Genomic DNA, 24383 nt, shown 5'->3' on the forward strand with positions numbered 1-24383 from the left:
AATACCTTTTTTACTTGAAATAAAGTAAAAACTCTTTAGCAGCAGAATGATTCAGCTTGTTTATTTCTGATATTGCTGATACAGCTTCAGCATAAAGATGGTTTCATCTATCCCTATCTCCGCGCTGTAGAGACTCTTCACGCGCAGCTTTACCTTGGCCAATATTTCCTGTTCCGGTGGTGTGAGTGTTTCCAAAATTTCGTTAATGTACGCATCCGATTCTCCTCGCTCTTTCATCGTCTCCACTATACTTTCCAACCGTTGGCTCTTCTCAATCAAACGCTTGTTAACGGTCTTATCGTGCGTTAGGCGTGTGATCGAATTGTACAACGCCTTGTAGCTCAGCTCCAACAGCATCGATACGATCTGGGGTTGGTTTACGTAAAATAGAAAGAAAGATTTCGGCGCGCCCGCATTACCGCCGCCCGGTTTACGGAACGTTTGGATCTGCAGAAAGTTCTCCTCAAGCAGTTTGTATGTTAACTGTTTCGCTTCCTTTGCCGGAACCATGGCCTCCTTCTGGATGTCTTCCTGTTCGACGTATTTTTTCATACGAATCACGCGGAATATCCGAGCCGCTTTTGAGCCATACTTTTCAACGATAATATTTTCAATACAGGCCCACGTCAGCTGTTCGAAGATTTTCTTCACATTCACGGTAAACTGACCACCACCCTTGGTGTCGAACTTGGAGAGATACTCGTTCGATTCCATCACGGAGATGTACTGATCGAGGTACCGCAACATTTCCACATTCTGGGACTTTCGTTCGCAGCGCTGCCTTAAGTCGACGAGAGCAATAGGGTTTGAAACTGCTTCCCAAGGGTTGGTGCGTTCGCGCATCAGCTGCAGCAAGTACTTCATGCACTCGCCTGCATTGCCATCAATGAGTCTTTCGATCGCAGTAACCATGACCGTGTTGCGAAAGTCAATGTGAAACTGTTCCACATTTACCAACCAGTGTACATTTTCGTCCGGTGCTTTGAGCGCCTTTCCGTCGTGCAGATCTTTCAAAATTCGTAAGTCCAGCTCCGGCATCACGAACGGGTTGGGAATATCGTGACAAAGTTCCATTAGTTCAGCATTGCCATCGCTTGGATACGGTTCCGGTGCACGAATGATGTAATGTTCATTGGCCAAGTCGACGAATTTATCTCTTAGCAACGCGAGAGTATTGTTATCCTTACCGTCCACGTTCGACATCGACTTTACGATGATGTATGATGCAGTTTGTGTACCGGAACGAAGCAATTCTTCCATCAACACGGCCGATTCGTGACCAAACTTGGTCTGTATCAGGTGCACGTAGCGTGGGTAGCGTAGGATCATCACGACGTGATCGTGGTGTAAGCGATATTCGTACATTCGGCGAGATTTGTTCAGCTCGAATCCTACCAAGTTGAATTTTATCAATACGGCCAACGATTTGCACACCTAAAACAAGGTAAACGTAAAGTTATCTAACCTCCAAGCAATACTATCTCCGGTTTCAAAGTACCTCCGATTTGGTTAATCCCGTTGAACGAATAATTTGCGACAAAGGTTTTGCAATTGACGCGTACAGATCGTCCACCACAGTTCGTACAACTTCTCCGAAATGTTGTTCGATGATGCGCGAGCATAGCTTTCCTTGTTGGATGGACATTTTTCGAATTTACATTTGCAAGATGCTACACGATGTAATTTACTAGCACGTTTCGCCGGGCTTTGGTGGCATTTGTTTACATCCTTGGGTAGGATCCCGGTACGTTTTGACAGATGTCAGCAAGTGCATTTGTAAACAAAGCAAACTTAAATTAACACACACACGCAAACAAGGAACCGCTTCGAGCAAAGTAAAACAATAAAACTAGATATCGACGTTGTATCGATAAGAGCTAATAGAATAGTTCCTAAAAACGATGATAGTTACCGTCAAGTAGTAGTTGCAACCACAACAAGACACGCTAACCATGTATCAACCATTGGAAAAGGAAAATCTGTTCACCAAATACATTCGGATAGGAGTTGTTGTAGCGGCCTATTGGTGAGTCAACGTAACTCCGGAAACAGAAAACACTCTTAACATTCTTATTGACTTCAGAAATTAATCACGGTTTTATTTTCGTTTTATTGTAGGATCATATCTATTCTGACGGTATTTGTGAACAAAGCACTGTTGAGCGGGTTAAAGCTCGATGCGCCGCTTTTCGTGACGTGGTTTCAAGTGCTCACTTCCTCGTCAATATGTTTCACGATGAGCATGCTTAGCAAACGCTATCCACGCACCGTCACCTTTCCCAATGGTAATCCGTTCGATCGGGATACGTTCCGCAAAGTGATCCCTCTCTCGATTCTGTTCACGGCAATGATAGCGACGAACAATCTGTGCCTCAAGTACGTCGGTGTTGCCTTCTACTACGTCGGGCGTTCGTTGACGACCGTTTTCAATGTACTGTTGACGTACGTTTTGCTGGGACAGAAAACAAGCACCAAAGCGAGCCTGTGCTGCGTGTTGATCGTGGCCGGATTTTGGATCGGTGTCGATCAGGAAAGTTTGACCGAGTCATTCTCGCTGATCGGTACGATATTCGGAGTGCTCGGATCGCTGAGCCTTTCGCTGTACTCGATCTACACTAAACGTACGCTGCAGCACGTGAACCAGGAAGTTTGGTTGCTAAGCTACTACAACAATGTCTACTCAGCGGTACTTTTCATTCCCCTTATGATCATCAACGGAGAGGTGCAGCAAGTGTTGAACTACGAACACTTGGCTGAACTGTGGTTTTGGGGTGTCATGACTATTGGAGGCGTTTGTGGGTTTGCCATCGGGTTCGTTACAACGCTACAGATTAAGGTTACCTCGCCGCTCACACATAATATTTCCGGTACGGCTAAAGCGTGCGCTCAAACAATTATAGCAACATCCTGGTATCAGGAAACCAAGTCATTCCTCTGGTGGACGTCGAACGTGGTGGTCCTGCTTGGATCGGCTTTTTATACACGCGTCAAACAGGTCGAAATGGACCAGACGCATCGCGAACAAATGAATAGTCAGAAGGTGTGAGTAACAGTTTTTTAGTTTTATGTCTTATCTCCTTAAACAAAAGTACACACAGGTATGACTTTTTGAACAAAAGGTATCTTAAAAATAAAACCATTAACATAGTGCACTTTCAAGCGAACGGCGGCTCTTTTAGAGTGTTGGCTGCACTGACTAACTGAGTGTTTTTACCTTTGACTGCGGGATATACTCGTGGCCCTTGTTCTGTTGCCATAGTTCGATCGCCCCGTTAACGATCACGTCGGCCGTTTCCTGTTCGTTTTTTATCTGGTTAGAAAAGGGGAAAGAAAATCATTTTTCAGTTAGGCTTTGATTCGGTAGCGCCAATGTAACAGTAGCTTACACTATCGATACATTCGAAGAGACTCTTCTGATCGACACAACGAAGGACCCGCCGTCGCAACATGCGCAATATTTCGATCATCACGAAAACCACAATTTTGATGGCTCCACCACATATCTTGTCCCAGATGCGAATCAATGCCGGTTCCGATAGTACACCGGCAAAGAAAGATCGGTACCAATCGGACAGTGGCAATGCGGTTAACATATCACAGGACTTAAGATGGATGTACAATCCATTGTCTTCCTTCTCCAGGATGGTGTACGTTAGATCGGAAAGTTTTCCCATTTCCAGCGACACCTCTTCGGAGTAATCATACAAACTTTTCGCCATCCAGTACGTTTCGATGTCGTTATCGAAAATTTCCAACAACACTTTTGTGATGTTACAGAAATGGCTTTCTTGCTGTGAATGGTACCATGGGTGAGGTGGTGGTTATTATCGAACCGATACATTTTACATACTAGTATACCACAACTTACAGTAATGTCACGTCCGAGGTACAACTGTTTTTTCTCCAGCAACCACATTGCATACAGCACCCGAGCTGTGGGAGTATTCTCATCTACTATTCGCATCGTTTTCAAAGCTTTCAGCAGATCGTTATACACAGCGACGCGTTGCTCCATAACGTATTCCCGGGATTTATCATATACCGGTGTGACGCCTGCAAATAAGGGAAAGGGGTTTTAACGATAGAAGATTTTTTTTTTTGCCGCTGAAAGAAGATATGCGGCGATGCTTACCAAGCAGTGAATTCCATAGTACGGTTCGATGTATTTTGGGTACGGTGAAGCGAATGCAGAACTGCGTTAGCTTGGTCAGGTTGAGGGGTTTCTCCTTTAGCAGAATTTCTAAAGATTTCCGTTCTTCAACTCCACGGCAGCCAACCTTTTCGTAGTAGGTTGAGCGGAAATTACGTTCATCTGCCATATTGCACAATCGTGTTTACGACGTTTTAGCAGATTGTAATGATTGCCTGATCACATTCGATACAATAAGTCTGGATACTTTATGCAATTCAGCTTCTTTGTAGAAGCAAAATGTTTACAGCAACAAAGTGCGTACTAATACACCGACGTGCTTCTATTGACAGCTTCGCACCATATCATCTGATTGTCAAACTTCGGAAAGTTTTATCACTCTTCGGCTTTTGTGTCCCAGTGAAAATACTCTGGCAATAATACATGAAGATATATTTAAACGCGGCAGGTGCAGTCGTTATTTGTAATTATAGATGTAATGGTTTTGTAATGTTGAGATTTACTGTACTGTTATTCTCCGTTTTACATGAGAAATGAATTTGTTATAAATTTAATAATCCCATCATTTTCCCTTGTTTTGCTTGTTTTAAATGCTCCAAGCACTATTTGCAACGAGGCTGGTCTTTTTAATTGGTATAACTTAAAATAATATAATAAGTTATAATTTGTATAGTAATTAAAAATAATAATAACACCGGGGCGGCCCGGTGGTCCACCGGGACTGGGATTCAAATCCCACCCGGACTGTCCCCCGTAGTGAGGACTGACTATCCAACTACGTGGTATACGAGTCTACGAGTCTAGTAAGGCATGCGATGGCCGACGTGACCTAGAGGTCGTTAAGCCAAGAAGAAGAAGAACTTAAAATAATGTCTATTATTTGCTCACAGAAGTTCTTAATACCGTTCACGGACTAGAGCGGTTGTCTTGAAGTATTCCGGGCTGTTTGAAGGAACTGTGCCATCACTATAAACTGAACTTGGGCCCACAAGTTGGGGCTGGCCGGCCTGGTGATATAGGCAACAACGGCAACGGTCTTTACACGGCAGGACCGGGGTTTAAATGCCATTTGGATCCCCCGTAGTGAGTACTGACTATCATAATACATGGAATCGACAAGTCTAGTAACCCATTCGATGACCGGCGTGACCTAGCGTGAAACTGAAGTCATAAGTAGAGATGGGAAAAATTGATCAGAAAACGGAACTGATTCCGGCCGGATCCATTAGCGTAGGAAACATCGGAACCGTCCGAATCCATCAGGATTGCATTCTCTGAAAGAACCTTAGAAACCGATTATGAAACAATTAAACCGGGATGGTGTTTCCTTCTCAGAAAATAAAAATTATTCAGAAAATGCTGTTGTTACTAAAGTAATATTAAAACTTAACCATTGAGTATCGTCGAAAATCTTAAGCACTGTAGTAACAAGAACAATTAATAAATTAATTTTTCGTACTAGTTTATTTGTTGGTAAATTCATTCATTACTTTCAGTCCTCAGATAAAGATTGGTCCAAAAATTGCTCTATTTTTTAAACCTATTCTAGCTTACTTACTTTCTAGTGGTAAGAAACAAAAACAAAAGGTCAAGTGAAAATCCCACACGGTAAAAGCAAATAGTATCAACACTTACTAAGCTAATCGGTCAAAATGATTAGAAAATATACTTAGTAAACCCCGCAGAGAGTGCGTGTGTGTGTCAATTCATTCTGTATACAAACCTATCGTGTAACTTCTAGTTGTCCCTTACTCAGATACTATAGAAAATTACAAATCTACTACCAAAACAATCCTGTTCTATGGCTTACAACATTTACTAAAGCTAAACTGGCTCCAAAAGCAGTTTTTGGCTATTGGATACGGAGCACCTGACATCATGCGTACATCATCTTACACTTGATCTACGAATGACTCCGCCCTGTTGTACTATCTCGTTGTATTACAACAATTTGCCATTGTACTTGGTAAAAGCGTCATCCCAGAACTGTAGCCGCTGCGCCTCAGGATTCGATTTACTGTCGAGCGTCTCGGTAATGTCTAGATATGGTAGTTCGGTCATTGTATTCGGTTTTACCGATGGCCAGGTGATGCCTAGTAGCAGTTCATCTTCGCCGAACGGTGTGGGATTGCTGAAAGAAAGAGAAAAGACATTTTACAACAATGCGAATATATGCTAAAGTTTAATGAGTTTCCTTAACAATGCTGCTTGGCCACCCGCTATAATGTGTTCTTGGGAAGCATGTTTCTATGATCGTCATTAATAAATCTTCACTACGTTGCAATGGCAAAACGCAGAAATGGGCACGCCTGCTTAATTAAACCTAGTAAATAATCCGTCCACCTTATGTGCCGTCTAATGGACACCTGTTGATTCGTAACGGTCATCAATCAAGCCCTTGTTGGGGAAGCCTAGCCTAGCGGCGGTTTGGTCCATTTGGTGTGCCATAGACCGATGATCTCGCACTACTCCCCGTATGGTCACAGCGGTCATCGTTTTTCTTTCTTTTTGTTTGTGCTTGTACCTAGTCTGCCGAGGTCCCTGTTGGCTGATTGATTTTGTGTCGCTCATTGCTTCAGCTAATTTTTTGACATTATTAGCTACCGGCGAGTAGAGTAAATTAGCCGGCATTGCTTTATTAGCGGATTGCTTTAGTCGCCCCGTGCTTAACTTTCTACCACAAACAACAATTGCCGTAAAGCACGTGCAAAGTGCATTCAGTAGCTATGTGCAAATTTCCCACCATACCGGGGTGTGGTGTGGAAATAACGCCCTCCGAAATGTTGTAGTGTTTAAATGATTGCTGCACCTGCACACTTTTGACGCTGCAGGTGCAAATATGCAGTTCAAGACCAAAGCCACTGCCGAGGCGTCCGCCGGAAGGGTCAATAAGCTCGGATCGAGGGAGTTTGGAAGGTAGAAGCACATTTCGGAACTACCTCATCATCGTTGTCTTCAGATCGTTTCAGCAAACAAAAAAGCGGTCAGCTCTCGATGGACTGCACTACTCGCAAAGGTGAAGATTGGACGTGTTTAGCCCTGTTAGGAGTACTACCGCGCAGCACTCAGACGAGGTCTTTTGTAAAGCCCATAGGTGGCATAGGTTCGAGGGCGACTGTTGTGCTGCAAAACGGCGAAGGAAAGCCGGTTCGTATGGCGGAGGGAATCGAGTTTTTCCATCGTATCGGTACGGCTATTTTTCGCGAACCACAGCCGATCGATGGTGTGGTTGTAAAGGTGGTTACATAAGGAAATGCGAAACAAAACCAAACATCATGCTCTGCCCATACAGTCACATGCCACGCGGGTTTGGTACTTATGCCGTACAGGACTACTTCACTCCCAATCATCCATTTTTTGGAGCCAAAGCTCCCCAAAACACCATACACACCATCGTCGCAACGTCCATCGGTAGTAGTTGTATGGTTATCTTGAACAACCCCAACCAAAAGGCACCGTCCGTCGCTTCTCGCTTCTCATGGTTATTGTTTTCGCTTTTTTGCATAACTTCTTTGCGCACACGCACCTTTAACAACGTGGCGATCGGTGTTTTCATTACCTCCGGTGGCAGAAGTAAAATACACAAGCGGCACATACGTGCAGTAATGGAAAGCTTTAAGCTCCCTATGTCAAGCCTCGCTTGTATTACTCGCGTGTCTGAGCCGGTGCAGTGGTTGCACAGCTTGCAGTACTTGACGATTAGGGCTACCGAGAGTTGATTACAAACCACGCGGAGAGTGGGTTTTGGAAAAGCAAAGATTGACGAATGGGTAACGCCTGTGTGTTTATTTAATCAAATTATGTTCTCTGCACATTTCAAACAAAAGTTATAAAATGTATTTTTTTATAATACCTATGAATGCGTTAAGGCAAATGCGATACTAATTCGGGATATTGTGAACAGTAGCTCTAGTCTATGCACTACAAAAATGTGTAGTTTATAACCAGTAAACTGATAAAAAATGGTTATCTATCAACCAACAATTTGGCGGAAGAAGTTTTCCATAATCATCTTAATCAAATAGAATTTCTTTAACCAGATAATTCAGCGGACCTTCAGGACGGAATAGCATCCATCCCAACTTGACGTATTAAAAACGAAAAATCTCTTCCAGATTTCTGAGATCAACAGGTAGAGCATAACAAATTTAAAAGTTCCGGGACATGATCATGATCACGAAATGTGTGATCGGCCCACAATTTTTCGTATTATGCAGTGGCTACGATCAAAAGAGTCGAAATGGTGCAATCGTATATTTGTCCACGTATATTTGAACTAGATAGCCATTTTTAAAGACGTACCCGACGGCGAAGCTGTCCATTCTACAGTAACTCAGAATGAAACACTGATAGCAATAATAAAAAATATCCCAGAGACGTTGGACACTTTGTCGATTGAAGGGACTCTCAGATGTGTATGTGTTTTTATCCCTGTGGAGATAAATAGATTTTTTCACAATACCTTTACAAGTTCTGTAGTTTAGATGGGACAGTAATCATTTTGGAGCCAAGAAACAGAGTACATGTAAGTGCGCCCAAAAACGGGAATGTCTTCAGTGTCTCCAAGAAAATCAACAACACACCTCACGTTATCGTTTTCGAAAGCTTCTGTTGAAGCAGTAAATTTATGCAATAAATGTTCCCCTCTGTACTGGTAATATCTGTTTTCTCCTACAAATTGATCCACAAATTATCTTCCTCATCTCAATCTCCTTTCCAACAAGCTACCTGTGGTTTGCAAGCGAAAATTAAAACATTTGGAATAAATTGTTCGAAATGTGGACATCCTCGCCTTCTCTGCACAGATGTAGCAGGTATTGCATAGTCAATGCAGCCTAGCAGACCTGGAATTGAGCAAAGCCGTACACTGAAAGGTGCAATCGTGGGAATGGAGACGCACCGGAATGGTTTACCGTCAGACTGTGTCAGTTCAGTTTTCGGCAGTGCCCAAAATGAGGTCACCCGTAACCGTCGGGCTGTAGGTAGAGATGGCGGTACAGAAAAGGAAGGGAAGGAGAAATAAAAAGGGCTTGATTACGCGAAAGGGTCTGCACAATTTTACGAGCATTAAACAGCGGTAGTACTCCACCAGAGAGCAGAAAATAATAGCGATTTGAGACAGAAGAGGGTCAACGATTGAGGTTGCCTGTGCTATGGTTCATTAAACCGTTGACAACGTACGCACTGCACCAGCTCGTTCGCTTTATTCCTCCCTTCAACCTCATATTTCATACGCATATTGTTAGCGATTTATATTGCCGCCAAAAAGATGAAAAGCTAATTTAATTTAAAAAAAAATCACAATCAATCATATTTTACAATCGAATATTTTGCAAATTAATACGTCTCAGTTCAGTTTTTATGAGTGTGCTAAACTCAATAAAAAAACAACCCAACTGCCCTGGTGCTTATCAGCAAACGCTCTCGGGGATCTAACCTTGGACGGAGAAGCGTTTTTTTTTTTCAAGCCAGCAGACTTACAGCCTTGACCCTGCTTCCATGCGTTGTTGCCCCATCCCAACATGATCGCAGACAAGCCGTTGATTAGTATGCGACAGTGTCCTAACGGTTCACTAACGGTGAAGACCATCGCCAGAGTTGTCTTCTCGCAGGTTAAAGCATACAAAGGAAACCAAAAAACAAAAATTCGTCGGAATGTTACATAATCAAGTTCCAGCGAAACCGTTTTACCACACTGCAATAAAAGCTGTTTGGCTACACCACCGAGAAAAAGTTGGAACTGCGAAAGATCACAACGATGCGCACACCTTGGCACAGGTTTTTTTTTTTCGAAAGCTTCCTTTCACATGCGCCGATAAGAGATGAAGCGTACGAAATCGCGATGTCCCACGGTTTGCGTCAACCAACGGTCCGGTCCGCGAAGTGTTTTTGCCCCAGCAACTGTACTTACCCGTACTTGGCAAAGTTGGTCCACATGCGGGTCATCTTGTGCATCACTTGCAGCTCGGGTGAGGTGTTGTCTAGCCGCAGGTTAAGCACGCCAAAGTGGAACATATATCCCAGCTCGTCCCCATGACATGCACCGGGCCAATCAATGTCCAATATCCGCTTGTAGATGCCGAGCGCACCGTCATACGCAAATCGATAGACCCAGGTCGAGTTTAGCCCGTTGTGGGATGCATGCAAACGGGCGTAGTCGGAGATCCCGTGCAGGAACATTACATCCGACATGAGCTGTGAACCGTAATGGTTGAGATAAAATGCTTTATAAAAGTGATATAAAAGCTACAACATTACTACAACACACTTACATTCATCATCTCCTGAATGGTCTCGTTCGAGACGTGTTTGTCGCCCATATAGAATCGTTTCATTCGTGCCGCAAACTCCCTGCCCTCGTCCGACTCTCGATTCACATGTAGGTTCAACGGTATCAACCGCTCAAAATCCCCATCGATCGTTTGCAGCAAATTTGGATCCTTGCGTAATCCTGCATTCCAAAGAGAAAAATGTTAGCAACGGTGTGACAAACACCATCGCCGATGGTCTCCGGTCAGCTTACGTCGCATAAACAGCATCGCCTCGTGCGAATTGAACCCGACAATCACCGGCACGTGATGGTAGCGGCCACTCTTGAGCAGCTCCAGTGGTTCCTCCACGATAAGCGGCTTCTCGTCCGATGCGTCCTCACCGGTCCAATCTTCCAGTGACGGTACAAACGGTAGTCCGATGTTTTTACGCACATCTTCCCCAGTTAGTGTTTTGAGTGCTGCGTCCACTATCCTCTGAGGGCTCGTTCGACGCAGCGCGTCCAACAGCTCATCGGTATTGTTCGTCCGAATGCCCAACATTTGGGCTAGCTTAAATGCACGATCTTTGGTATCACGAGCGATCGCCCACGGGTTAAGGACGGAACCACTCTGGGCGATTGCTTTGTGGAAAAGGCCCTTAGATAGTGGGGACAGTGTGAGCAACTGTACCGACACAGATCCAGCCGACTGTCCGAAGATGGTCACATCTTCCGGATTGCCTCCGAATGCGGCAATATTTTCCTGTACCCAACGAAGTGCAAGCACTTGATCCTTGATGCCAGCATTGCCCGGTGCATCACGACCAACGCTTAGAAACCCGAGCGGACCGAGGCGGTAGTTGAACGTCACCAGTACAACGCCATTCGGTACAAGATAGTCTGGCCCGTACAAAAACGCATTACCCGAACCGAACGAAAAAGCACCGCCATGAATCCACACCATGACGGGCAGCAGCGGATTATCCTCGCCAACGGGCAGCTCCGGTGAGTACACGTTCAGAAACAGACAGTCCTCGTTACCCTTAAAGTTGTCCAGAATCATGTTGCGGTGCGGACAAACGGAACCTTCGCGCGTTGCACTGCGAATACCTTTCCACGGTTCCTCTGGCAGTGGAGCCCGGAACCGTAGCTCACCGACCGGGGGCTGCCCGTACCGGATACCTTTAAAAGCGTAAAACGAACCGGAACCGCCACCCTTCACCTGCTGCAGCCGACCCTCCAGTGCGCCGTTTTTCGTGAGAATGATGGCACGAGACTCGCGCTTGAACGAACTCACCACATCTCGCACGAAGCCCATCGTCGTTCGCGGTATGATCCGAACGAGGGAGTTGATCGAGTCGGAATCACGTGCAATGCCGGTAAACGTTTTCCATGCTGCCGTTTCCTGTGCATCGAAGGTCAATGGAAAGTGGTTAGACGTTCTTGGGAGAAATTGGGCAATTTATATCAAATTGTGACTATTTTAAAATAAAACGAGGAAGGGTACATTAGGAATTTTCCTTTTTCTCGGGGTAAATGTCTCTATTAGAGCGCATCAGCTCAAGTTCCCTCAATTACGGTCTGATTTAAAAATGTGATCACGTTCCTTTCCACGAACTACAAGCAGTATATTGATGAAGTTAAAGCAATCAGGACTCTTAGATTCATTATCATAATCAATAGTGATTTTTCAGACCTAATTTGTCTATGAAGATCGTATTGTACGCCACATCTTTCATTAGTCTTTTTGGTGGGTAGCTAAAAGCCCTGGCCCTTCCCTAACCCAAGTAGTAAGGGCTACAGATGCTTAATATTGATTTTCCTCTGCCTGTTTTTTTGTTCCTTCACGTACCCCCACTCAACTCAAAGATTCTCATACATTTGCTTGTTTGCCAATATGATCTTTGCATTTCTCTTGTATCAGATGGTTTAACCACTTCAGCGATCTCTTTGATTTGAATTCCTATTTATCTTCCTAACGTGCCTGTGTTTCTTTCTACTTTAATACCATGTTGTTGGATTTTTTTTTAGGTTTATTTAATGTAACTTATTTTTAGTTTTCTTTTCTGAGTTTATTTTTTAGCATTTATGCATCTAGACATACCGAAAACGAAACTAAGTTTGCTCGAAGACCATGTGATGCAGTTGTCTCGATCAAACCCGAGTGTTTTAATTGATCGCTAGCGATCATCCAGTAATAAGCCATGACCCGTAGAAGTAATGAGCCATGAGGAGAAAAAAGAACGACGAGAGTCAACTATAGCCTAAGTAAGGCATCCTCTACCTCAAGGTTCTATTTCTACCTTAAGTACATTTTCTAGCGAATCAAAACATCGCTCAATTTCGCTCACTCTTCGAATCGTTAATCTGCAACGCTCGGATGCATCGTAGCGCAATGCCGTACAGCCTTCGACGGAACGCGGTACAGCAGTGCTATATGCACCTGTCGTTTCGCGGCAGTTGACTGGCCAAGCATTAATTAACAGTCATAGCGCACATAGCCACCCTACCACACACCAAAGGTCTCAAACGGTCGTAACCTTGCCATTGACTAAGGTTACTTGTCGTGGGTTTCTTACTACCATTCTTTCTCTCGCTCTCCCTCCAGTTGCTTGACCATGGGGAGAGGAACACAATTTCACTATTGCTTTCGAGCATGCATTGCATTACTCCCATCCAGTTATGCCCGGAGGCCAAGACCTTCTTTTCTTTCCGCATCCGTGACAAAGTGTCGGAGAAGATGAGTTGGTCGGTACTTGCCGTGAGGTCAAACGAGTCACGCTCGGTGCGCTAGGAGTGTCATTTTCGTTTACCATTTTGTGTGTCAATTTTTAATGCTCACACAGACATTACCTCGCGGGTTCGTAACGGTGCCTTCCTTTCTTTCTCTTCTAGTTATTTGTGCTTCACTTCCATAGGGCATGTGCTGAGGCGATCGCCGCTAATGCTCGTTCCATGTTATGTGAATAAAGTTCTGCGTGTATCTGTGTCTGTGCGTTAAGTGAGTCAAATGTGTACACTAACAGACTAATGCCGGCTTTAGTACAGTGAATGGGACAATGGAGGAAGAAACTAAGCTCAATGGTTCGTGTTAGTTAAGCTAAACAGGTCTTTTATATAGCAACCAGCACTTCAAATGACGGTATGGTGCAAGATTAAAGGTATTTTAATAACTTTTAAGGACAAGGACGCATCTTAATCACAAGTGAAGATTAATTAGGAGCCCTTCGTGACAGGGTCACGAACGTAAGCATAGATTTATACGCCACATTTCAAACGGCCTATGCTCGTAAGGAATGAAACTGTCCAATTTTTCCCACCCATTTACCGACCTACTGCTAATTGGTGTGGACTTTCAGCATCTAATGCACGTTAAACAAAGGCTTCAGTCTGATATCTAATCCGACATGCCTTGGGGGCCGTCCGGTGAAAGCCTTCGCACCTTTACTGTTAGCTTTTGTTTTTATGCTTGTATGAGTTTTGTTGCATCAATGTATGGTGATCGTAAAACATAATCTTCTATCATGGTGCGACACATTTTAATTACAGTTTGCCGTTAAATGTTCATTTGTATGACACTTTAAACATGATCGACGGGTTGATAATTTCAATCAGTCTGGCATCAAATACGTTACACAACTAATGCACGACTTTCATTGAATGTATGTAATTTTATAGATAACCAAATTAACTGTAAATAATAAAGATATACGATATCTTGTTGTTCTTGGTTTAACATATTTTTTTACAATGAATTTACTTGCTTCATACATTGCTACTCGTTTGAAATAATCGGGACGGTCTGAAGCACAGTTTATCCCACGGCTAGCCAAATGCTATGCTTGATAACAATGTCTCTCATTATAATCTATTTAATCGTAATTGGCTGAAAAGCCTACGCTTTAACAATTTTCTTTCTGTTGTATTGTATTTGATTTGTAACAAAAAACGGATTGCATTCCAAAATATTTCTGACCTATTTTTTACGACCGAGAAGTGAAAGCTCAGACACCTTCAAAAACAAATGCTTTCAGACATTATCTTGCTTTAGGCGCTTTTTTCATATGAACTCTATGCTCTAAGCTCGAAAAAAATAAAAGGTTTCACCATTTGCACCCGACAATCCGATCGTCCGCTTTACGCTGTTTAAAAGACTTGAAAGTCAGCAACACAACGACAAGCGACGAACCTTTCACCTCGAACACACCCACTCGGCTCGGTTTTTGTCATATTCCCCGAATGCGACATTCCCGGTTCATCCTAGCTTACCTTCAGTTTGTTCGATAATTGGCCAGCGCTGGCCAAGGCTTCACCGAATGTGGACGGTGGAAGGGCATAACTGGAGTGTACACCGATGGATACGAGCGACAGGATCAGCACACGGAACGCGTACATGTTTCGTCTAACACGTCCTCCTACTGACCTTGCGCTTCCCGTTTCTTCCTTCTTTCGATAAGGAAGTCCCGCACGGTTGTTTCACCCGACAGTGAAACAGGTTGCGATAATAGGCTGTGAACGGAAATGTAGACAAAACATATTTTGATATTGGGTAAAGATATGACTATGGTGCAGCACGGAGTTGGTACACAGTGAATCCAATGTCAATTAGTTTCACCACACCGCGAGTGTTGCGTCTCTACTACGACTTCACAGCATCATCATGTGTGTGTGTGTGGGCCACACGAACCTCTTTTGGAAAGAGACCTCACAACCCTGAAAAACATCCGCGATTTCGATAAGATTCAACGCGCGTTGTTTAAACAAGACGCGTTCCACCTCTTCTGTTTAGCCACATGTGTTACGGAATGGTGATGCGTTTCTTTCCACCGGCATGGAACACACGGCTGGTATTCGTTCGAAATCGATATCATTTTAATCCTTGGACGACAAAGCATGGTTAGAACTAGCCAAACATTCAAAGTGACTACTGTAATCGTCCTGTACAACAACAAGACACCTTAAACACGCATTGGGTCCACTCATCCTTGCGATTGCTTCACACATCACGAGCACTTATTATTTGCATGTTTGCATTCACCGTAACCCGTAACTGGTGCCTCCCCAACCGCACACTGCTACTGATCGCCTTTCTCCAGTGTGTCTAGTCAATATATTTCAGGCATTACTCAACGCGATCGGGGCTTTTGGAAATTGTGTGCCAAAAATCCGCCACATGTAAAAATTCACCACTCTCACTGCCAAATTTGGATGATTTACGAGTTTTTTTTAGTAACTTTAGTATTTAACTTGCTTATATCCTATATCTTTTTGATAGAACATGTTACTGTCAACAGGCTCTTCTCGCAATATGATGTAAAGCACAATGTACACACACAAACCTTTTTATTTGGAGTTTGAAAACTATTTCTTTTTCCACGTTCTTCTTCACTTGAGCACTGAACTAAATTCCGAAACAAGTCACAATACCCAGCTGTTTACGACCGCGTGTCTGTTCGAGGCTGATGCTGGAGCTTGACTGAAACCGAAAGCACCGTGCTGGTTTTCATATTGCGAGCGCAACGCGAACCTTTTTCCTCTTCCCCATTCCGTACACGCTCATCGAGGCGCATTGCATAATGACCGGTGGCGTAGTATCGCCGAGGCTCACACGCAAGCACGCGAGAACAGCAGCAGCACGCTGGTGTTTTGGGCACCGCGGGAAAGGAGTCCAGCAACCGATGGCGGATGGCTCTCACCGAACCGAATCGATCGCTCTCAGCAATCGAGCGCGATCTGAGCGGACCATCGTAGCCAACACCGTTGTTTAAAGATCACCACCGGCCCATGTGGTGCAATAGGAGGACTCGGCTGACGAAGAATTGTGGGCCTCGTAAAGAGAGGACCCACTGTTTTGTTTAAAACTGTGTCGAAGAAGCATTTCTCGATCAGTGCACTTTAATTCGTCTATGTCTACATGTGTTTAAAAGGCGTCGATCGAATGCAGCTGACATAAAGTTTTGACTAGCGTCAGACGGAGAACTGGTTTTAATTTTGGACACCAAAATAGGCCATCCAACGTACAGGCCCTTGTGGGTATGGATGCAAGAGACTGAGTCACTCTATTCTAGGGTGGAGTAAAGAAGCTCTCGCTTGTTTTCTTGACCCACATATCTCAATGCTCGACGTTGATAAAACTATATTTTCATTAACATTCTGGACATTCAGCCAGAGTTGAAGGCGGACATTGGCGGACACCCCACATATCTTACACATCTCAGCGCACCATTACCACCTACTTTTCCTTTGTAGACTGCTTGTGGCCTTTTAAAAGCCAAAGTCTTGCCGACAAGCCGGTTTTGACACAGCAGAAATATCCACCATCGTCTGGCACCTGATTATAGGAAAAGACTTTGCAAAAATGAAACGGTTTAAAAGCATACGATCGCACTCACCACTTTTGCCGGGGTAAACAGTAATTAGTAATGTTGATTGATTTTCGATTTTATTATACTATTATCAAAAAAAAAAATTCTGTACGCGTTTTATGCAAATGTTCTTGTGTGTTTTGTTTTACTGTATGTGTGAATGAAAATGTGTATATTACAGATCGAGCGATACCATAGCGGAGCAAATGTGTTTCCGGTTTTTACTGTGTTCCCGCTGGATCCCGTCACATTCTGCACGATTCATTTCGTAAATATAATTGTTTTTTGTTTGTAATGTATATATCGATATAAATACACTAAAGAATATTTGTTTCTTTTTTCTTGTTTTTAGAACGTTCTTGGCCAAGAGAAACAATTAATTAGGTATAAAAGAAAAAAAACGAAATGCTCACTCTACTTCTTTATGTTTAACAAAACATTCGTCCCAAGGGCAATTTATCCAGTCTGATTACTCTACTGCACGCTGTATAACGTAGTCCACCCGACGCCACCGTTGTCACCGTGCATTATCGCCACTTTCCTTCCCCCTTCGTATGTCTTTCTTTTCTCTTGTTTAGCCAGTGTGTACCCGATGTTTTTTTTATTTCTACACGAAAACTTCCATCGTGTGCCGTGAAGAAACCATAAAGGAAACACATAAAGCATTTTTTGAGACCTCTCTTTCCTTCTCTACAATATTTCGGTACAACGGTGTAACTTAGTAAAGAAAACGGAAAGCAAGTTGAAGATCCGTACCAAGAACGTAACAAACAACAATTCATAAAATCACTTTAATAAGGGCTGATTGTTTCATGCCGTTTCATTGTAGATATATTAAGTAAATCATTACTTTTTCTTACTTTTTTGTCATCCTAGAAGAAGATGTTGTAAATGTGACTCTAATTTTCGGGGGAGAAGTGCCAAATACTACACAATTATTTTTACGAAAAACTGTTCAATTATGTGTTGATGTGAGTGTGTGTTTGTGTTAAAAAGGAAGTTCGTGAGCGATAGTAATGAGGTGGTGATTTTTCACGATGATGATTGACAGTAGCGGCAATATTGCGCGCTACTGTAAACTTTTTTGTTGTTGTAAAGATCCTGGCGGTTGCTTAATCATGAGGTTGAGGGACGTAATGCCGCTCGTAAAACGTATAAGACTTCTACTGCTGCTACACCTCCCCCAGGTTTGCTCTCACACGTTCTTATGCTTGGTCTGTTGGCACCTTATTAGAACCTTCTGCCAGACGTGGCTTGTCCGTAACCGGAAACGGAGTTACGGTAAGACTGTGGTGAAGCGGTTGCTGACGCACTGAAACGATTTGCGAGAGCGTTAACTTGATTTGTTTTATCTCTAGAGAAGGGATATTTCAAATTCTTACCGGTATCCGGATGAGCTACCACTCATGGAAGGATAAGATTGACTATAATCTGTACTTTGACCGACAGCCGCCGGGTCCGATGATCCTTGTGAGTAGCCACCGGCATATGAGCTAATAAGTAAATGAACGAAATTAATACAACAGCGCGATGCTTTCTGCTAGTTCACTAAAAAATAACTACTTACTAGGTATCTGCTGTTGCTGGTGCTGTCGATGGCCATCGCTGGTAGCTGGAGGATGCTTGTGTGGTATCATAACCGTAGCTACTATAGCCATCGTAGCTGGAATATCCATCATAATTGCTACCGTACGTGCCCCTACTCGGATCGGAGGGATATGATGGTAACGTGAAGCCGCGGCGATCTTCGCTGCTAGAGTGACGCGTGCTACCGTACCCGCCGCCGTTGCTACTGTACCCGTACCCATACGCATTACTGGAGGAACTGTATCCGACATCATTCCTATAACTCGTGGGAGAAAAAGCAGATTAAGGTAAACAAATTTAAAGTCGCTTCCCGCTCATTCGGACATCCCACGGGACAAAACCTCCAGCAAATTACCTATAACCTCCATCGTAGCGTCCTCCGGTACCATAGTTGGCACGTGCCCCGTAGCCACCGGGGGCGCGTGCCGCTCCGTAACCACCGCCAACACCGTACGGTTGACTTCGCATTCCACCGCGAGAACCTCGCATTGGACCGGCGCCAGGACGGCCTCGCGAGCTATCCATGCCGACGCCACCGACACCGCCCGGGGGCCGTTCCCGGACGCGGCCACGCTCGACCACGATCGTAACACCTTTGAAGGTGGTGTTGTGCAGCGCCTGGATCGCACTTTCGGCCATATCTTGATTTTGCATGTGGACGAACGCACATCGGTTCATTACGTCGCATTCCGTCACCACGCCATAGTTTTCGAACAACCGGCGTACTTCTTCCGGCTTCGTCGCTGGTGGCAAGCTGCCTACAAACACTTTAGTTCTCTGTGCGTCCCAATCACAAACATCGCCAGGGGCGCATTCGGTACGACGGGCAGGCAATGTTCGGGCGCATCAAACATGAACGAAAAGAGCATAATATTAGCTAGGAAATGCAGAGGAGTTTTCCACCGGGAACTCGAAGGTGGACACCGGAAATGATACCACCACACCGCAGCAGCAACAGCAGCCGCAAACACAGAACACAACCAAAACACTTACCGGGATCATCGCATACGTCTTTTGTCGCGTGCTATCGCTTACGGCTACTGTGTTAAGCTAAGGCTTACGATGGTAAACTAAAAACGAAATGTAGAACCAAACAGAACCAGGATGATAGGAAAAAACAAAAATATTTTGTCTTCTCGCTGTCCAGGCTTGCGCCAACGTTTAAATGGCGTCTGCGGTGCGGATAGATTTCACTTTTCTCGCCAATGACAGCTTTACGATTTGACATCTGCGCCCGAGATGACAGGTGGGGCAGGGTTGCCAGCGTTTTTGGATTGATTTGAATCCAAAAAGCGGAGCAAAAAAGCAATCATTGGCGGAACAAAGCCCAATTATTTTTACCGATGTTGTTAATTGCCATTGCAGCTATAACTTTTTGCTTCTATTTGTTTCAATTCTTATAATATTCTTCTTCAAAAATCCTGTATTTTATCAACTATCTGGCGTAGAAAATTTGCTACCTCAAAAACCGGTATTTCGTTCCAAGAAATCGAGCCTTTGTTATTTGCATTCTGTTGACGTTCGCCCGGCGGCTGTAGCATCTTGGCCTTGGTGTAGGCATCAGAGCGGGTTTTGTTTCCGAACATATTCTCTACGAGACCACGCGGATATAAAGTAAAAGCATAGGTTTTCTGTATCTGTGTCTTTGCGTTTTGTCCTAACATCACTCGTTTGATGCGTATTGTTTGTTACGGGTTTAACCGCATACTGGTTAGAGCAATGGTAAGTAAACATGTCCCAATATTCGGTGTTTTAAATGTTACAGTCGGCTCATCTCTCCTCTCCCTCGTTTTAGGAAACGAAATCGCCTTATTTTTCACCGAAGAAAACAAGAAATTTCACCAAAAAGGCGGGCCTAAGCCTTCTGCAGAAGGTTACTCAACCAAATAAACCGACAGACAGCAATTCTACCGAAAAAAAGGACGTACGCCTTGCCAAGGTTAAAGCCCAAAGCAGCACCCATGTGACTAAAGCTAAAACAAAAACCGGTAAAAAACGTGTTTATAATATTCGGGTCGATGGTGCTTCTGTAGCGAATGACACTATAAAGGAGGAACCGGGTGAAATCAATGTAACCCCCCAAACGCTTAGTGAAGCAACCAGTTCGCTCAAGACGCCAGAAAAACGGCGTACGCAGAACGTCAAAAAGGATACAGCCGTTCTCGATAATCGTGAAGCAGGTGTATCGTCCGTTGACGTAAAAATTAAACTTGAGCCACCGGAAGAAGCAGAAATCATTTGCCAACCCATTTGCGAGAAAACACCTGCTAAGCAGGAACCGGTCGATTATTTATCTCCTGTTAAGCGAGAGATTCCAGACAATAATGATGATTCAACTGGAATCGTAAAAGAGGCAAAGTGGGAACCAAACAATTGGCGTCAGATGATGGACAATATTCGTGAAATGCGCCGATTGAATCCTGCCCCGGTCGATACGATGGGATGTGATCAGTTTACGCAGGATAGCGGAACCATACTGCCGGACCGTCTTAAACGCTACCATTGCCTGGTATCGTTAATGTTGTCGAGTCAAACGAAGGATCAAGCAAACCATGAATGCATGCTGCGCTTAAAGAAACATGGCCTTACACCAGAATCAATCGTTGCCACAGATAGCGCCGAATTGCAGAAACTCATCTACCCGGTCGGATTTTATAAGGTATGTGGTATGGAACGTAGAAATCTGACATAGTGTGATCGTGAAATGATTTATTTGTTATATTAGAACGGTGTTAATTGGTAATTCGGAACGTACGATTGCCCCCGCCGGTTATGGATTGTCAGCAATAGTGACATTTTGTCCCTTTTTAGCTAACATTTCGGTAGCGATCTTTTCCAAATCATCCAAGCTGAGATGATTCAGCTTTTGTTCAAAATCATCCATAAATCGTGTGGTTAATCGTTGCGATTGCTCCTCCTGTAGGTAGCGCTTGAAGTGACGATAAATGACGTCGCGTAGTGGATCCGGTTTCTTGACCACCAGCGTTAGTTTTGTCCCATCGGAAATGTTGCCGTACGAAGCGACAGTCTTTTCGTCCGCTAGCGCTTTGCCTACAAGCAGCAGCTTTTGATGTTCAACTGGTATTGAGCTTTTTTTCTCGATTTCTTCCTTGATCTGCTGGATGGTGGAGTCTTGTGTGGTCTACGAAGCGACAGATGAACAAGAAACGCTCGTTAAATAATGAGTTCACAAAGCTTGCCATTAGGTCGTCAATACGCACCTCAACGGAGTACTCTTCTCCTTTTAGTATTTTTATAGTTAGCTTCATTTTGTGAACAAAATACGGCAGCCACTGCTACCACTCTACCAGCTATGTAATCTGCTTTCGTTGTATATTTGCTGCAATGTTTTCATTCTTGGAAACTGACATGTGTTTGACATCCGGGGGCAAATACATAAAGCAGTGTTGCCAAACAAGACTGAAATTTATTTAATGTTTTCTTTTGCAGAACAAGACCCGCTTCATCAAGGAAATGTCCCAAATTCTAATTGACCAGTACGGTGGGGACATTCCGAATACCATCGAAGGTTTGCTGAAGCTGCCGGGCGTCGGTAAAAAGATGGCTCATCTTTGCATGCGTTCAGCCTGGAACATTGTCACTGGAATCGGAGTTGACACGCACGTGCACCGCATAGCCAACTGGTTGCAGTGGGTACCGAAGGAAACAAAGAACCCCGAAGAAACGCGCCAAGCATTGGAGAAATGGTTACCGTACGAACTGTGGGATGAGGTAAACCATATGATGGTAGGTTTTGGACAAACAATCTGTACTTCGCGTTTTCCCCGCTGTAATGATTGTTTGAATGCTTCCATTTGTCCGGCACTTGGCAAACAACCTATCCGAAACACACCGATAAAGAAGGAGGTAAAGATGGAAGATTTAGAATTTTAAGCCAGACGAAGTGTTTTGTGTCATTTTTTTCTCCTCCAATGTATTTCATAAAAAAAACGTTGTTTTATTTACATTCCACCTTCAAGTACAAATAGAACCTAGTTCTTTCGTGTGAAATAAAACAGTGAGTTTATCTCGTACACATGTTCTATTTCCGTCCCTAGAGTTTATATGTATCACAAACGAATCTCATCAATTACCAATGCATTTTGGCGAACAAAAAAAACACTCCCCCAGCATGTAACAGACAGTACAAAGCAGCCTTATGAAACATTTTACATGACATTTTAAAATTGGGTCGTAAATGCGATTGTCCCGTCCGCTTATCCATCAATCCGAAGATACCATCGTTCGCTCTGTAAACTGTTACGACGTTTCGCAATGGCTACAACGGTCAGCAGGACGAGCATCGATATGGCAGTCAGTAGCACGATCCCAATCAAATTGCTGGCCGAGTTCAGATCCGCCTCGACGTAACTCATTGACAGCAGCGACAGCTGACATTCGGCTTCCCAATCTTTCGGCATAATGTTGTCGTAAATTTCAAACATCTTGTCCAACGGACATCGAACGCCACAGCCAGGAAAGGAAAGCTGGAACGGTTCGGCAGTTGTGTTTTTGTAGAATATCTCCACATACGGCTCCTGTCCGCCGCCGTCGGTCGGCTGGCGCAGCTCAAGCATAATGCATGCGGCGAATGGCGGATTGTGCAGTTCAAAAACTCGCAGCGCATTCAATAAACTAGCGACCGTTACATCGTGCGCACTGTAGATCCATACGGAGCGATTCGGTTTCAGCGTTCCCTTCGCTTTCGATCTGAACCGTTGCAGTATTTCCTTCACCAGTGGACCCATCTTCAGACGGGCCAGTTGTGTTGTGTTCGTCTTGACGGCAAACGTCATGGCGGAGATCGATTTCAATGGTTCCGGATATACCGTCTTGGTCCATTCGGGCAGCGTAAAGTTGTTCAGCTCCTCTATGAGCAGCGCACTGTAAAGGTTCTGCACGGAAGACATCGAGTCGTATCGGCGTCCAGTTTTTTCCGTCACATACTGATACAGCTGCTCCAACGAAGCGTTGTACGAATGGTATGGTTCCGACTGGCGGTACACCTTTAGTGCGTGATCGAACGCGGGACAACGCTTTTTTGCTGCCAATACACTGTCCAGCTCCTCGGTAACGGTGTGCACCGGTATCGGTTGCCATGTTATTGCCGTGTCCCACACGTCAGCTCCCATCGGTGGATACAGTCCGGCGAGGTTTGCCTCGGCACTCATCAAAGTACGGTCTACGTCCGTTGAACGGACGTAAATCTCATTGTTGCTGTACGTATCTTTCAGTAGGCCGGAATAGCGTTTACGCAGCCATTTTCCAAGCATTAAATGGCGCATTTTACCAGCCTATAAAAGGTCAATTAACATAAAGTTAATTCTGTAATAGGATAGCAAAGGGAATTATTCATTTATACTTTTAACAATCGTGACTTACATTCACTAGCTGTCCCCAATCTGCGGTCCAATGGCTAGGATCCTTCCAAGGGTCATTCGGATATGGATCAATCGGGGTACGATCACCATGGCGAAATAGCTACAAAGAGAAACACACACAAAAGACGAAAAAGGACAAATATTATCATTTTTTTCACTATTTTGCGCATCTTAAAAAGCAAACAAAGAAAAATAAAAACGCATCGTGCAAGATTGTGTTATCAACTTACAACATGAGCAAAAATGAGCCTTCCCGCTTCGCCCCCATTGCTGCTCGTCACGTTAACAGATTCGCCAGCGCCCAGCACCTTTACCACCATTGCCACCAACAGGAACGCAGTCAATGACCGCAACTGTACCCCTCGGAATGTGGTGACCGCCATCGCTATCGCAATGAAGATGTTCTCATTTATCGTACACCCCTTCGACGCTTGCTTTTGATAATTTGTTCGGTGTTGGGCTAAATTTGATCCGCAATACGATTTATCGACGTTTTAAATTAAATGCTGCCGAAGACTGCAATCTCTTCAACTTCAACAGCGCCCGAGTCGTTCCATATGGTTTTTGTTGCTATCTATTTCGGGATTGGCATGTCTTTGGCAGCTGGTTCTTTTGTTTGTTTCTTTGATTATTGCACACACACAACATGT

At 44.2% G+C, this 24383-nt stretch overlaps 10 protein-coding genes across 10 annotated transcripts in view; 4 read left to right on the plus strand and 6 right to left on the minus strand.

Moving 5' to 3' along the window:
• Nucleotides 1-24383, plus strand: part of LOC126558058 (carboxypeptidase D) — a 195372-nt gene that overhangs the window by 152757 nt on the left and 18232 nt on the right. The window lies entirely within an intron of this gene.
• LOC126557804 (DNA-directed RNA polymerase III subunit RPC3) lies at nt 61-1661 on the minus strand. Its single transcript, XM_050213698.1, has 2 exons — nt 1499-1661; nt 61-1434 (listed from the first exon to the last, which is right to left on the minus strand). Exons 1-2 carry the CDS (start codon nt 1643-1645, stop codon nt 61-63), a joined length of 1521 nt encoding a protein of 506 aa, XP_050069655.1. The 5' UTR covers nt 1646-1661.
• On the plus strand, nt 1953-3182 carry LOC126558515 (GDP-fucose transporter 1). The gene is made up of 2 exons (XM_050214538.1): nt 1953-2026; nt 2119-3182. Exons 1-2 carry the CDS (start codon nt 1953-1955, stop codon nt 3044-3046), a joined length of 1002 nt encoding a protein of 333 aa, XP_050070495.1. The 3' UTR covers nt 3047-3182.
• LOC126558667 (TBC1 domain family member 7) lies at nt 3192-4319 on the minus strand. Its single transcript, XM_050214716.1, has 4 exons — nt 4133-4319; nt 3869-4053; nt 3387-3791; nt 3192-3310 (listed from the first exon to the last, which is right to left on the minus strand). Exons 1-4 carry the CDS (start codon nt 4317-4319, stop codon nt 3197-3199), a joined length of 891 nt encoding a protein of 296 aa, XP_050070673.1. The 3' UTR covers nt 3192-3196.
• On the minus strand, nt 6069-14811 carry LOC126557401 (juvenile hormone esterase). The gene is made up of 5 exons (XM_050213169.1): nt 14670-14811; nt 10674-11805; nt 10423-10601; nt 10062-10345; nt 6069-6281 (listed from the first exon to the last, which is right to left on the minus strand). The coding sequence occupies exons 1-5, from the start codon at nt 14793-14795 to the stop codon at nt 6092-6094; spliced, it is 1911 nt and encodes a 636-aa protein (XP_050069126.1). The 5' UTR covers nt 14796-14811; the 3' UTR covers nt 6069-6091.
• On the minus strand, nt 17953-19562 carry LOC126558644 (TATA-binding protein-associated factor 2N). Its single transcript, XM_050214695.1, has 5 exons — nt 19346-19562; nt 18708-19129; nt 18333-18614; nt 18148-18258; nt 17953-18077 (listed from the first exon to the last, which is right to left on the minus strand). Exons 1-5 carry the CDS (start codon nt 19352-19354, stop codon nt 17996-17998), a joined length of 906 nt encoding a protein of 301 aa, XP_050070652.1. The 5' UTR covers nt 19355-19562; the 3' UTR covers nt 17953-17995.
• Nucleotides 20018-22246, plus strand: LOC126557986 (endonuclease III-like protein 1). The gene is made up of 3 exons (XM_050213915.1): nt 20018-20074; nt 20148-21011; nt 21803-22246. The coding sequence occupies exons 1-3, from the start codon at nt 20027-20029 to the stop codon at nt 22244-22246; spliced, it is 1356 nt and encodes a 451-aa protein (XP_050069872.1). The 5' UTR covers nt 20018-20026.
• LOC126559373 (ubiquitin-like protein 4A-B) lies at nt 21120-21660 on the minus strand. Its single transcript, XM_050215522.1, has 2 exons — nt 21574-21660; nt 21120-21494 (listed from the first exon to the last, which is right to left on the minus strand). Exons 1-2 carry the CDS (start codon nt 21619-21621, stop codon nt 21123-21125), a joined length of 420 nt encoding a protein of 139 aa, XP_050071479.1. The 5' UTR covers nt 21622-21660; the 3' UTR covers nt 21120-21122.
• LOC126559223 (myosin regulatory light chain sqh-like) overlaps nt 22371-24383 on the plus strand; it is a 75462-nt gene continuing 73449 nt past the window's right edge. The window contains exon 1 of the mRNA XM_050215348.1: nt 22371-22374. The gene's annotated coding sequence lies outside the window, so the exon portion shown is untranslated. The remainder of the gene's footprint in view (nt 22375-24383) is intronic.
• On the minus strand, nt 22488-24149 carry LOC126558021 (prostatic acid phosphatase). Its single transcript, XM_050213954.1, has 3 exons — nt 23964-24149; nt 23735-23833; nt 22488-23646 (listed from the first exon to the last, which is right to left on the minus strand). The coding sequence occupies exons 1-3, from the start codon at nt 24114-24116 to the stop codon at nt 22570-22572; spliced, it is 1329 nt and encodes a 442-aa protein (XP_050069911.1). The 5' UTR covers nt 24117-24149; the 3' UTR covers nt 22488-22569.

Source organism: Anopheles maculipalpis, chromosome 2RL (assembly GCF_943734695.1).
Source record: "Anopheles maculipalpis chromosome 2RL, idAnoMacuDA_375_x, whole genome shotgun sequence".
Lineage (NCBI taxonomy): Eukaryota > Metazoa > Arthropoda > Insecta > Diptera > Culicidae > Anopheles > Anopheles maculipalpis.

Coding starts and splice junctions, on each gene's coding strand:
- LOC126557804 (XM_050213698.1), bottom strand. CDS start 1,645: ATGTCCATCCAACAAGGAAAGCTATGCTCGCGCATCATCGAACAACAT. Junction 1,435..1,498: donor CGGGATTAACCAAATCGGAG/GTACTTTGAAAC, acceptor ACCTTGTTTTAG/GTGTGCAAATCGTTGGCCGT.
- LOC126558515 (XM_050214538.1), top strand. CDS start 1,953: ATGTATCAACCATTGGAAAAGGAAAATCTGTTCACCAAATACATTCGG. Junction 2,027..2,118: donor GTTGTTGTAGCGGCCTATTG/GTGAGTCAACGT, acceptor GTTTTATTGTAG/GATCATATCTATTCTGACGG.
- LOC126558667 (XM_050214716.1), bottom strand. CDS start 4,319: ATGGCAGATGAACGTAATTTCCGCTCAACCTACTACGAAAAGGTTGGC. Junction 4,054..4,132: donor ACTATGGAATTCACTGCTTG/GTAAGCATCGCC, acceptor CCTTATTTGCAG/GCGTCACACCGGTATATGAT. Junction 3,792..3,868: donor ACCTCGGACGTGACATTACT/GTAAGTTGTGGT, acceptor TACCATTCACAG/CAAGAAAGCCATTTCTGTAA.
- LOC126557401 (XM_050213169.1), bottom strand. CDS start 14,795: ATGTACGCGTTCCGTGTGCTGATCCTGTCGCTCGTATCCATCGGTGTA. Junction 10,602..10,673: donor GGCGATGCTGTTTATGCGAC/GTAAGCTGACCG, acceptor TTTGGAATGCAG/GATTACGCAAGGATCCAAAT. Junction 10,346..10,422: donor CCATTCAGGAGATGATGAAT/GTAAGTGTGTTG, acceptor TACGGTTCACAG/CTCATGTCGGATGTAATGTT.
- LOC126558644 (XM_050214695.1), bottom strand. Junction 18,615..18,707: donor CGCTACGATGGAGGTTATAG/GTAATTTGCTGG, acceptor TTCTCCCACGAG/TTATAGGAATGATGTCGGAT. Junction 18,078..18,147: donor GGTAGCTCATCCGGATACCG/GTAAGAATTTGA, acceptor AAATCGTTTCAG/TGCGTCAGCAACCGCTTCAC.
- LOC126557986 (XM_050213915.1), top strand. CDS start 20,027: ATGCGTATTGTTTGTTACGGGTTTAACCGCATACTGGTTAGAGCAATG. Junction 20,075..20,147: donor GCATACTGGTTAGAGCAATG/GTAAGTAAACAT, acceptor CCCTCGTTTTAG/GAAACGAAATCGCCTTATTT. Junction 21,012..21,802: donor ACCCGGTCGGATTTTATAAG/GTATGTGGTATG, acceptor TTTCTTTTGCAG/AACAAGACCCGCTTCATCAA.
- LOC126559373 (XM_050215522.1), bottom strand. CDS start 21,621: ATGAAGCTAACTATAAAAATACTAAAAGGAGAAGAGTACTCCGTTGAG. Junction 21,495..21,573: donor GAGAAGAGTACTCCGTTGAG/GTGCGTATTGAC, acceptor GTCGCTTCGTAG/ACCACACAAGACTCCACCAT.
- LOC126558021 (XM_050213954.1), bottom strand. CDS start 24,116: ATGGCGGTCACCACATTCCGAGGGGTACAGTTGCGGTCATTGACTGCG. Junction 23,834..23,963: donor GGCTCATTTTTGCTCATGTT/GTAAGTTGATAA, acceptor TTCTCTTTGTAG/CTATTTCGCCATGGTGATCG. Junction 23,647..23,734: donor ATTGGGGACAGCTAGTGAAT/GTAAGTCACGAT, acceptor GACCTTTTATAG/GCTGGTAAAATGCGCCATTT.